The sequence below is a fragment of the Bactrocera dorsalis genome, chromosome 6, assembly GCF_023373825.1.
Source record: "Bactrocera dorsalis isolate Fly_Bdor chromosome 6, ASM2337382v1, whole genome shotgun sequence".
NCBI classification, from domain to species: domain Eukaryota; kingdom Metazoa; phylum Arthropoda; class Insecta; order Diptera; family Tephritidae; genus Bactrocera; species Bactrocera dorsalis.
The window spans coordinates 21,177,904-21,190,391 of record NC_064308.1 but is presented as its reverse complement, the minus strand read 5'-3'; the positions used below and the strand labels follow the sequence as shown (position 1 = coordinate 21,190,391).

General features: G+C 32.9%; 1 protein-coding gene and 1 long non-coding RNA gene across 5 annotated transcripts in view; one reads left to right on the top strand and one right to left on the bottom strand.

Moving 5' to 3' along the window:
- LOC125779332 (uncharacterized) overlaps positions 1 to 172 on the bottom strand; it is a 17,653-nt gene extending 17,481 nt beyond the window's left edge. Inside the window, exon 1 of one of the 2 annotated variants that reach the window (XM_049460619.1) lies at positions 48 to 172. In XM_049460619.1, coding sequence (XP_049316576.1) covers positions 48 to 66 — 19 coding nt within the window. In that variant the 5' untranslated portion in view covers positions 67 to 172. The remainder of the gene's footprint in view (positions 1 to 47) is intronic. The other variant, XM_049460618.1, reaches the window with a different exon arrangement.
- LOC125779561 (uncharacterized) overlaps positions 1 to 12,488 on the top strand; it is a 12,746-nt gene extending 258 nt beyond the window's left edge. Inside the window, exons 1-5 of one of the 3 annotated variants that reach the window (XR_007423313.1) lie at positions 186 to 1,471; positions 1,565 to 6,814; positions 6,876 to 11,502; positions 11,562 to 11,642; positions 12,200 to 12,488. This is a non-coding gene — a long non-coding RNA (uncharacterized LOC125779561). The other 2 variants (XR_007423314.1, XR_007423312.1) reach the window with 2 other exon arrangements.

Genomic DNA, 12,488 nt, shown 5'->3' with positions numbered 1-12,488 from the left:
AACATAATATATACATATGTATATATAATAGTGCATACGGAAAACACCTGTTTTTTCCGAATCCATTTTCCCCGCTCTCTTTTCGTTGTGCAAATATATTGGCAAACAAAAAAAGTAAAATTACACAAGCATTACAGCATATTGTTGTTCATATACATTAGCACAAACAATCTGTGCATTTTAATCAAAAAAAAACGAATTGATCTCTCTAATGCCGGCCATAGACCACACAAGTAAACTGCACAAGTCTAGCGCTGCACAGTGCGTTTGTGTAGTATATGGGGGTGTTTGTGCTACTTGTGCAGCGAACTGAGCAATATCAAAACGATTTTCATATTTTTACACAAGTCTGAATACTGCGCAGTGAATTTGCGTAGTATATGGCGAAATTAGCTCAGTTTTGTTTCAGTTTTGTGAAGTTAACATCAAACCAAAAAAGGAAACAAGGCATTTATTTTAATTATGAGTGATGACAAACAGTTTTGGACCGAGTTCCTTGAACTTTATAAAGAATCACCTTCATTATGGCGAATAAAAAGCAAAGAATATAGCAACAGAATAATGAAAGCTGAAGCATACGAAAAATTAGTTTTAAAATTAAAAGAAAAATATCCCGACGCAAACAGAGATATGGTGGTTAAAAAATAAATACAAATAGGACAACATACAGAAAAGAATTCAAGAAAGTGCAAAGAAGCGAAAAGTCTGGAGCTGGATTTGAGGATATTTATGAGCCAAAATTATGGTTCTATAATATTCTAAATTTTCTGGAGGATCAAGAAGAAAGTGCACCTAGCACATTAGGGTGTGCCATTCTGAAGCAACCTTTTTTTTCAACTGAAAAACAGGCTCAAAACTTTCGAAAATGTGTAAAAAAAAGTCACTCAAAAGATGAGCTCCTAATATTAATATTAAGAGGTGCCTATTTCAAATTTTCTGTTTTCCATATAAATTACATAGAAAAAAAATAATTTTTTTTGTGGTGGTAATTGTGCGGGAGTTTTATATGTTCCCCGATGGCTGCCAGTAGGGTTGGTAAACTCGATTCCGATTCTACTCGAGAATCGAGTTTTCTCGTAAAATAATCGATTTTTCGAATGTCAAGAACCGATTCTTAATCGACTTCTTCTACTGAAGGTCGATTCCGAAAAATCGATTATTTTACGAGAAAACTCGATTTTCGAGTAGAATCGGAATCGAGTTTATCAACCCTACTGGCAGCCATCGGGGCACATATAAAACCTCCGCACAATAACCACCACAAAAAAAAAATGATTTTTTTTCCATGTAATTTATATGGAAAACAGAAAATTTGAAATAGGCACCTCTTAATATTAATATTAAGAGCTCATCTTTTGAGTGACTTTTTTTTACACATTTTCGAAAGTTTTGAGCCTGTTTTTCAGTTGAAAAAAAGGTTGCCTCAGAATGACACACCCTATAGCACATGGAATATGATAGTTTAGAAGAGGTAAAAATAAGTAGTTTTTATAATCTATATACATACATACATATATAAATATGTATTCACATAAATATGTACAACTTATTTTTTAAATTATAGACTTCACCAAAAACATCAACAACACAACATAGGCTAAAAAAACGTAAAATTACCGAGGAAGATAATTTAATTAAAATAGCGTGCGAATACCTGAATTCACAAAATAACAGTAACCAACAAAACAACAATGACTCACATGATGTGGTTGCCACATCTTGGGGTGCGCAATTAAAAGAGATGGAGCCTTAACAAAAAATATTGGCGCGTAAATTAATATCGGATGTTTTGTTTCAAGGATGTGTTGGAAATTTGAATAATTCGCACATACAGGAATTATAGCCCTGACAGACGAGCAAAATTAATGCGCCTTAAGCAACGCTAATGCGAATTAAAATTTTATGGTGACAGACGGCTGACTTGTGCATTTAGACAGCTGATAGTGAAATTTGTTTCTTTATTAAAAAAAAATGAAATAAAAATGAATAAGATAAATTATTAAAAGAAATTGTGGTAATTTTGGAAAATCAATATAAATTTAACGAAAAAATTCGTTTATTATTATCTACGTTAAAAGATAATAGAGTGAAATTAATAGCAATAATTGATTGTAATGCGGAAAAAGCGTGCAAAAAAGTTAAGAATATTGGAAAAATGGATAGCAAAAGTGCGACATCTGTCAATAAATAGCAAAAATAGGCCATTTTTGAGCAGTGTTGCCTACTCAAATTTAGTAAATTCAACCAAATGCACGGAATTCTTGTGCATTACAAACTTGCATTAATATGGGTCAAATGCGCAAATAAATGTAAATTAAGCCCGCTAATGCATGTTAGCGCTGTCGTCTGTCAGGGTTATTATTCAACATATTTCAATCCAGACCAACAACAGCAATTTCTTACGTATCAACTCCATCGCCAGTAGAGCTTATAAATGCTCTATATGACCCAACAACATATAATTCAAAGGAATCAATACAGGGATTCTACGCGAATTTTCAATAAATTTTTTTTTTTTTATACTACTGGAATTAAAGTGAATTTTTTATGTTTTGTTATTACCAAATACTAGAGAAAAATAAATAAAAAAAAGAATTATTTGTTTTTTGTAAATCCAGTCGTTTATATTATATAATTCTGGTTGTACAAATAACGACCCAATTTATTGGGGAATACAAACCACTGATGGTATGAACTGACACTCGCGCAAATGTTTAAAAGGAAAAAGTAGTTGAGTATTTGAAAAGCACAATTTATTTAAAATTATCTTTTGTTTGCGGTACAATGTTTTGCTTAATAATATATCGCGCCGAATAGAAATAGGATGTGGAACGATGACGCTCGAAGCCAAAGTGGGAATTCCGCGGCGCAGTGTGGAGTCGAAAAAAAGCGTTTGTGGATGAGCGGCTTGTACAGCACGAATAGTAAATGACGAATGCTGATTTGCGACGAGTGTATGGCGAAAGTGTAGATCGAAAAGTGTCCGCTTCTCCGTCGCTTTTGCTTTTGTTGGTTGGGTTGGTGCGAGTGTGGTGTGTTATATTGATGTTGTTGTGTAGTGGCATCCTGTGGTGAATTGCGCTGTAGCATTAGGATGCGCCAATTTCACCGGGTAGAGGGGGTGGATGCTTAACTCATTTAAACACTGGTGTTTGGTTAAAAATTATTTTTAGTTGGTTGAATCATTGACATTTTTGTTTGTGAGTTTTTCATATATATTGTTTTGCCATGAAACAGATCCTTCAGAATTAAAGTATTTACAAAATTGGCTTCTTATATCTTTTGCATTAGTTGCATGATTTCTTATAACAGTACGATTTACTGGTGCTAGGACTTCTGTTTCTGTTGTACCTGCAAGATTACTGTTGGCGTATACTTGGTCATTTTTTTTTTCTTAAAAAATTATGTAAGTGGCAACAAGTGAGGACTATGATTGTTGTTTTTTCGGGTGACAAATTAATAGTTTTTAACAAAATTCTGAATCTTGATGAAAGAATTCCAAACGTATTTTCAACTACGCCCCGCGCACGTGACAGTCGGCAATTCAATATTATTTCATCTTTTATCATCGAAGTATGGCTGAACGGCTTCATTATATTTCCAGTTAAAGGGAACGCGTCATCTGCGACAAAAACATAGGGTAATGCAGTATCGCAACCTGGAGGACACTCTTTAGACGGTATTTTGAGCTCGTTGTTCTTCAAACTCATAAAAAAAGTGAATCACTAAAAATTCCAGCATCTGAAGCGCGTCCGTTTTTGCCAACATCTACCATTAAAAACTCGTAATTTGCATTTACAACAGCCATTAAAACTATTAAAAAGAATTTTTTAAAATTGAAGTAGAAAGATCCGTTCCAGGGGGTTTTGTAATAGCAACATGTTTGCCATCCATCGCCCCGATACAGTTAGGAAAATTCCATCGTTGGTAAAACGCATTAGCTTCCTTTTTCCAATCTTCTTCACTTGATGGCAACTGCAAAAATGACAAACGATAATTATATTTAGGTGTCAACACGTGAAGTCTTCTGACTAATCACCGCAATGTTGGTTTTCAGGACTTCAATTATGGCTTCACAAGTTTCGAACACTATTCCACCTATAGTTTGCGGAGCAATGGCTGTTAGAAATTTTAAGTCCTCAAAATTGTTGCCACTTGCCAGAAACCGCAACGTCAAGGCCAAACGATGATGCACTGGAATCGCTTTTCTCATAATTGTATAATTTTTTTTATTAGTGGTGCCACTTTTGCCAACAATTCATCAAAAGTTTCTTTGCTCATTCTTACATAATTTTTAAAATCACCTTAAAAGGTCGAATATTTTCAAACTTAAAGCTAAAATAAAATAAATAAGTAATATTATTTCGCAAAAATGGTTAATAACGACACTAATCAAAATACACCTGCAGCAGCTACACGCTCAAAACAGGTTGCTAAATTTATATCAGAAAGTGACAGTTTTTTAAGATACTGCACTAGATTTGCATCTTTACCGATTCACGAAAACTCGGAATCGTTACTAGAAATAAAAAATCAAAATCTAAAAAAATTTTTGGACTCGCCTCCAAGCGGCTCACGACGCCATTGTATATTCTGACGATTCAGATCTACCACAAAATTTTAAATTATCTGCTAACGATATTTACGAAAACTGCTTGGACCAATATGAAGAAACGAAAGCTATGATCTCCGATCAATTAAAGCTCATCAAAGCAATTGCACCTACTCCCCACTGTAGAGTAGAGCTGCCACAAATAGACAATCAAGAGGCAAGTTCAGGCATCCAACTCGAAGTGCCTGCATGTGATACAGAAACGTTTTACGGAGGTTATGAAGAATGGCCGTCCTTCCGGGACATGTTCACAGCCGTTTTCATCAACCATCCACAACTACCAAAGGCGCAAAAACTGTATCACCTCCGATACAAAACAAAAGGTCAAGCAGGCGAAATAGTGAAACAGTTCGCATTAAATGACGATAATTTCAATTTGGCTTGGGAAGCTCTAAAAGCGAGATTTGAAAACGAAAGAATACTGGTCGATAAGCAAGTAACGACACTATTAAACTTGCCTAAAATTAAGAAAGAAACAAGTGTAGAATTGATTAAACTAGAATCCACTGTTTTTATGTCGGTTCTATCGACACTTAATATCCCCACAGACAGCTGGGATCCTATTCTGGTAAACATTTGCAACGCCGCATTATCAGAAAAGTCCTTACTTCTATGGGAGCAATAGCTGTCATCACGAAAAAAGTGCCCAACGTGGCAACAAATGAAAGATTTTCTCACTACCCAATATGAAATTGCGGAAAGGTTAGAAGAAAAAATAAACAAAATGGACCCCAAGTTAGTAACAAAAACAATTCAAACAAAAAATTTTACAAAACGCAATCATTCACATCCGAACGGAAAAAACAAACGTCATGCGAACTATGCACAAGAGGACATAAACTTAAAACTTGCGAGAAGTTTAAAAAGTTTAACATAAATGAAAGGAACAACTTTGTCAGGTCAAAAAGACTCTGTACAAACTGCTTGTCCCACTCACACAATCTTAATAATTGCAAAAGCAAATTTAACTGCTTATATTGTCACAATTCAATGCTTCATTACAGCAGATATCACATCTCTACCCAAAAAAGGGCTTATAAATCAAGAACCTCGGGTTTAATTGCAAACGCAAATCCCGAAAATCAAAATTCTAAAAATAGCCAAAAGGCACCATGTTGCTCAAAGGCACAAAAAGTTCAAACGCTGCACAGCGAAGCACAAAGTGGTCTAGTTACAGAACCAGTTTCCACTAGACCAACTCAGCTTGAGAGCAAAAACTTTAATTAACAATTAAGTAAATCTCAAAAGTTAAAGAAACTTCCATTAGCAAACGAAACTATAAAAGATCAGTATTGTGAGCACTTCTTTAAAGCCACAACTACTCGATCAAATAATGGCCGGTACGTCGTACGACTACCACTAGAGCCACAATTTTCCAATACTCCACAAATTGGTATAAAAAACAAAGTCAGAGTTACCTCTGACAGTCCCTATATTAAAAACACATAACAATTTTCGGCCCCGCAGGATGGCTTTCGCCAATGATGAAAAAAAAAATCCTAGAGCGGTGGCGGGCTACTAAACGACAATTAGTGCATAAGCATTTAAACATAAAATATAACAAAAGTGTCTCCAAAAAAAAAAAACACAAAAAAAACGACACTTTTCATACAATATTGCCCCACAGATGCCCAAATTGTAAAATAAAAAAAAATAAAAATTTAAAACTAACAAAAGCAGATATCTTTCTTATCGCCCCTTCATAAGCGCTCCTCATTAGGGTAGTTAGTGAGAATCTGTGGTAAAGCATGAACCTTTCACTTAAAAAATTATAATTCTAATGAAGCCGCAATTACCGGCCACTCTCTCGTAAGATCCCTCTATAGTAGGGCTGTCATACGTCCTGGTTTTGCACGAATTGTCCTGGTGTCCTGGTCAACCCTTAAATTGTCCTGGTCTACTGTCAAATTGTCATGTATGTGAATAAATAAAATGAAAAAAAGCTTTTCTTTTTTCAGATTATTGTTAGAGCGGATTCACACTTGTCAAGTACTTGAAAGCAAGAGAAATTTCCCCTGCTTCTCACCCCTCTCATCCTATGCGAGCAGAGTTGCTTTCAAGTACTTGACAAGTGTAAGTCCGCTATTATGAAAAAATGTTCATCGCTAGTTTAATCGAAAATCGATAATAAAATTTGTTTCTTCTCTACCATATTGAACATATGATTTATGCATTGCTGATGAACGTGGATTTGTATCGCTCGTAAGTTTTTCTATTTTTTGTTTAATAAATTTCATTTAAATGTTATTTCCTTCTTCTGTAGCAAATGCACAACAGCTGAATGGTCGTATATGAAAAAAGGAACAACTGATGACACTATGTGGATTTGACATTAACATTGCAAATGGAGGAAAGTCAAGCATTCAAGATCATGTAAAAAGTGCTTAGTGCTTTCAAAAATAACAATTGCTTCATGTTCAAAAGATATTAGTACTTTTATGGTGAAGAAGAATACACAACTTGAGCATTTGATAAAGGTTGCTGAAATCACAAGCGCCTACAGAATTGTAAATCATCATCAATCATTTAGCTCATTGGATTGTACCACAAAACTGGATGCCGTATTATATCCAGATTCAAAAATCGCCGCAAAACAGTCGAACGCCAGAACAAAAGCAACAGCCATCATAAAGAATGTTTTGGCATCACATTCAGTTACGGAATTCACTAAAATACTAAAAGATCATGTTCCATTCTTTGGAATATCTACCGATTCGAGCAATCACAAAGCACAGAAAATGTTCCCCCTGATAATTCATTATTTTACGGAGAAAGGGTTGGAAATAAAATTATTAAAAATACAGTCATTGCCAAATGAAACATCCGAAACAATAACAACATACTGCATCGATGCACTAAAAACAGCTGATATTCCACTAAAAAATCTTACGGCTTTTGGTGCAGACAAAACAAACGCGAATTTTTAGGGCAGACAAAGGAATGGCGTAACTAACGTTTTTTACAAGTTGAAATCTGAATTGGGTCGAGAAATAGACGGCATTGGTTGCTCTGCTCATATCCTCCACAACACTATTTCACATGCTACAGATGTACTGTCAATCGACATTGAATCTGTTGTTTTGAAGATATATAAATATTTCTGCATCTTCACGGTTAGAACTGAACGATTGAAACAGTTTTGTGAAAACGCCCAGGTAATATTTAACGAAATACTCTCCCATATTACAGCTTTGGATACCGCTCAAAGAATTCTTTAAGGTTGAAAAAGGAGCAGCGAAAGTAATTACTGACTTTTTTTAAAAATCCGTTCATACACAGCCAAGCATTTGTAATTGAGAAACAAATCAAAAAAAATTGAAAAGCGAAATATTTCAGTTATAGAAGTTCAATTAATTTTAAGTGAAACTATATGTGATATGAAAGACAGATTTGAAAACAATTTTATTGGAATTCAAACACAAACTGTTTTGAATAATTTAAAGAACAGATGTTTGAATGATAAAATTTCTGATTTTGAAAATGACGTTAAAACTATTTTTACGACTTCAATTAACTACTTAGAGGATTGGGTGGTTCCCTTAAAAAAGTATGCAATTTTTAATTGGATGACATTAAAAAATATACCTGAATGGACTGACGTTCAAAAAACGATAACTTATTTACAAGAAAAAAATATTATTTTGTCTGATGAATCCTTCCATGAAGTTTCATATCTTAAGTCATTTTTAGAGATAAATAAAGAATATCTAAAGGATAAGGATACAATTAAAAAAAGCGAAAAGAAAATTTGTTAAAGATAGTACAATATTTATACGCAATGCCCAGTCATAATGCTTACGTAGAACGTATTTTTTCATTAATAAGTTCACAATGGACCAAAGAAAGAAATTCTTTACATTAGAATGTATCATTCAATGTAAGTTTAATTTTAATTTGACATGCTATGAATTTTACAACTATATCAAAGAAAAAACTGAAGTTTTGCGCAAAGTTCAAAGTTCAGAGAAATACTAAGACTTATAATGTTAAAATGAATAGTCTTTTTTTCGAACACATGTTTAAGTGAACTGTTAATTTTTTTTCAAATAAATGTTTGATAAATTTATCAGTAAAAAAATTTTTGGTTTTTTTTTATGAGTGGGAAATTTTTGGGTAAAGTGTCCTGGTGAGCGGAGTCAGAGTTACGACAGCCCTACTCTATTGGCACAGCCCTAACTCCAGGGCTAGGGAGTACCCATTCTGGCCGTATCTGAGTCAGCCCGTATCATATGCCAAGAATAAATTAAATGCAAACAATTGCCGATAATACAGAAAGGGCAAATACTATGCAACCGGTATGTCAAAACGATAAAATAATAAATTGTAAATAACCACTAGTAAATTAAATAAAATCAAAACAATTTTACAAATTTACTATAATAATAAGTCGTCAAAACACGCAAAAGGAAATTACTACCTCAACTTACATAAAACACAATTTTCTATTAAAACCAAAATCGGTTCTTACAGCTAATATTCTGCGGACTCGGCTACTTCACCAACAGTAAGCCGAATTACATGTCTCAGATTATATATATAAAACTAGGCAAAATATTCGCTTAGGGGGCCCAGGATGTTTAAATGAGTTAAGCATCCACCCACTTTACCCGAAAAAACTGGCGCACACTAATAAGACAGCTTAATTCACCACAGCTGATGACTCTATATCACACCACAATTGAGAACATCACCCACCAAGCGGCCACCACACTTTATAATACAATACCACTCAACACAACTCACCACAATTCTACATCAATCAACCCACTCAACAAAAAGGGTAGCGGACACAATTCGTCAGTCACTCGTCGCATATCCACATACAATTCGCACGTTAACAATTCGACCCATACAATTCGATAAACCACATTCGTCTACAACACTTCGGCTCTATACTGCGCTGTGAGCAGCTTTCGTTCGTGCAACTCTTGCGCACTGGGATTATTGAAACTTCTCCTACTCTGATCACTCAGCGGTCCGGTTACGCATATATGGGAAGTTGCACTGTGGGTAAAAGTGCCTAACAATTTTAAGTTTCTTTGTAACTACTATAAATTTTTAAAATGTAAGACAACAAAAAGTATAATAAATATTTGATTTTAGTAATCATTTTTTTTAATATGTCTTTATATCAGCATTTAAAATATATAAATCTGGTTTAATCTCATTTGCTATAGCTCCACGCATTATTGTACCAAGTACCAAAATTTAAATCAGATAACCTACTTCTTATTTTATATATAATTTTCGAAGCAAAAAGTTTCAAACCAGGTTATTTCTTAAAACTTCGTTATAAAAAGTAATTTCAATAATAACTTCAGTTTATGAACCACTGTTTCTTCAAACACATATGATCAAATGAATCTTATGAGAGCGCAATGTAAATAATCACCCAACGACCCTTCTACCACCCGCCAATCCTAGAATTTCCAACGACTCAGCTGATTGCTCTCTCACACCGCAGGGTTGCCAGGCTCAAAATATTGTAGTAATTATAAAAATTGTCTTCAATATATTTGAAATTTTCTTAAAATAACTCAAATTCAGAATCGAATGCTATTATTTACAAATATATAAACTAGTTTTAATAGTTTGATTTCAGTTTTGATATTTTTTATTATGAAAAATTATAATTGAAAATTTAGATGTGTACAAAACTACATATGCGTATTGAGTAATGGCAACATTGTTTGAATGAAAACGAGAACAAAACGCTTGCCGCTCGTGGCGAAGTGAGAAGATGTTTCTGCCATTAGCGTTTGTATTCTATTTGTGTGCTTAGCCACTCTTAATCAATAATGCCATACCGCGCAAATATATTTTTATTTTATGATTTCTTATATTTTTGAAAATATGTGCTCCCTTTCTACAACGCATATTATTATTTTAATACATTTCCAGAGGCAACTTAGATTTTTAAAATTTAACAAAATAATTGTAGAAAAAAACCTCAATTCTTTGAATATTTTGATAAAACAACCAAACTGAAAATATCACAAATCATATATTTATATTAGCACTAGAGGACCCGTCCACGCTTCACTGTGGCTGATACATAAATAATACTACTACTACCATCTATATGATTTCTATTAGTTGGATTATTACTATTAGTTAATGAGATATAGCATTTTTCTGAAGCAACTTGTGTTAGTTTAAAAAAATCGATCATAAAGCATTTCATGTGTCAATAAAGCATTGTTTTTTTGTGAAAAATACTGTTGAATTTGGGCTCAGGGAAATCCACCGTTGAGTTGCAAAGTAGGTGCTCGCAAGTTCATAATCCAACAAAAACAACTAATTCTGAGAAGTGTTTAAGTACTGTCTAATCGCAATAAATAAAGAAATATAGCTCCATCATTTTCCACTGGAGTCCAATCCTCAGTATATACAGTAGACAACCTTTGCTTTGTTTACATACTTATACTCACCTCTATCAAATCTTAGGGTTTTGTGTAACACTTTTTTTGCTACTTTCATGGTAATCAGGGTGTTGTGTTAGCATTTGAGCTACATATAAATTTTAAATTTTGATCATCACCACTTTAAAATATATTAAATAATGCAAGTGTTTACGTTATTTAAGTGATTATATTGAATTACTTTGAGTATCTGTTCAATTTTATTGGGATATTACTTGTTGTTTAATGTTAAATCAGTTATTTTTTTGTGTGCAATTTTAAAACATGCTTCAAGTATTTCTATATTTTTGCATGCAGTAGGATACAATCCTGGGTGGTAATTTGTCGTTTGACATATGTATACAAAGTGACAATTAGAAAAATATCAATTACAAAGTGATTTATTGTTTATTATTATTATTATATTTAGTGTGTATTTTATAATATATATATTTTGTATAAGTGTTTTTGCTGAAAAGCAAGATAAAGGTAAGGTCTATAAATATATCAGAAATATGTTGAAGTTTTTAATAAGTTTGTGTTTACAGAAGAATGCCGAAATCATGTGTATGTAGATGCGCAGGAGCTGAATCCTTCTACAAATTCCCATCGGAACGAGAATTAGCAAGGTATGAATTTATTTTGGAATATATGTTAGATATTTTAATAATACTTGGGTGAATTTATATATATATAACATTCATCAAATATTTAAAGAGCTATACCAGTGTTACGAGTGGAAAGTTAGGCGAATTTCGTGATTTTTTTTTTTTTAAATACTCCATCGAATATTTCGAAGTTCTTTGGACAGAATAAGGTACATTTTCGGCTATATTTGAAGTTTTTTTTTACAAAAATATTTAAAAATAACGAAATTATGTGCTGTCTTCGGAGGTTCCGAAAAAAGTGTCTTTTTTTTATGTAAACAGTTGTCGTTTTTTTAATGGCAAATTGACAATTTTCAACCAATCAAGAAGATCGTAGGTTATTGTATGGTAAATAATATACTATAGAATACTCAGTTTCAACTATAAAAAAAAATAATAAAAACCGGTTTTTTGAAAGTGTCACACTGGTATAGCCCCTTTAATGCTATTGTTCATAAATGTGTGCATTATAAAAATTTAAAATATCTTTTTTTATTAATTCAAAACCATTTTTTTTGCCACATGTGTATTATCTACAGGCAGCCTTTCCACCAATACAAACTACCCAAGTGAAGTGGTTATGTTTTTTTTCGGGATGGCCTACGGAATACAGTTTTAGTTAAGAACTTTTTTTAAGTATAATGAAAACTGTATTAGTTTTAATTAGGTTAAAGAACAAATGGCTAACAAAATTTTTTTTACGAAAATGTTTAATTATAAATATAATTCTTTAAGTAAATATTATATTAACTTATAAGAGCGTAGTTATACAAAATATGACCACATGTTACTTTTAAATTATCAATACCATAAATAGTATTAATTACT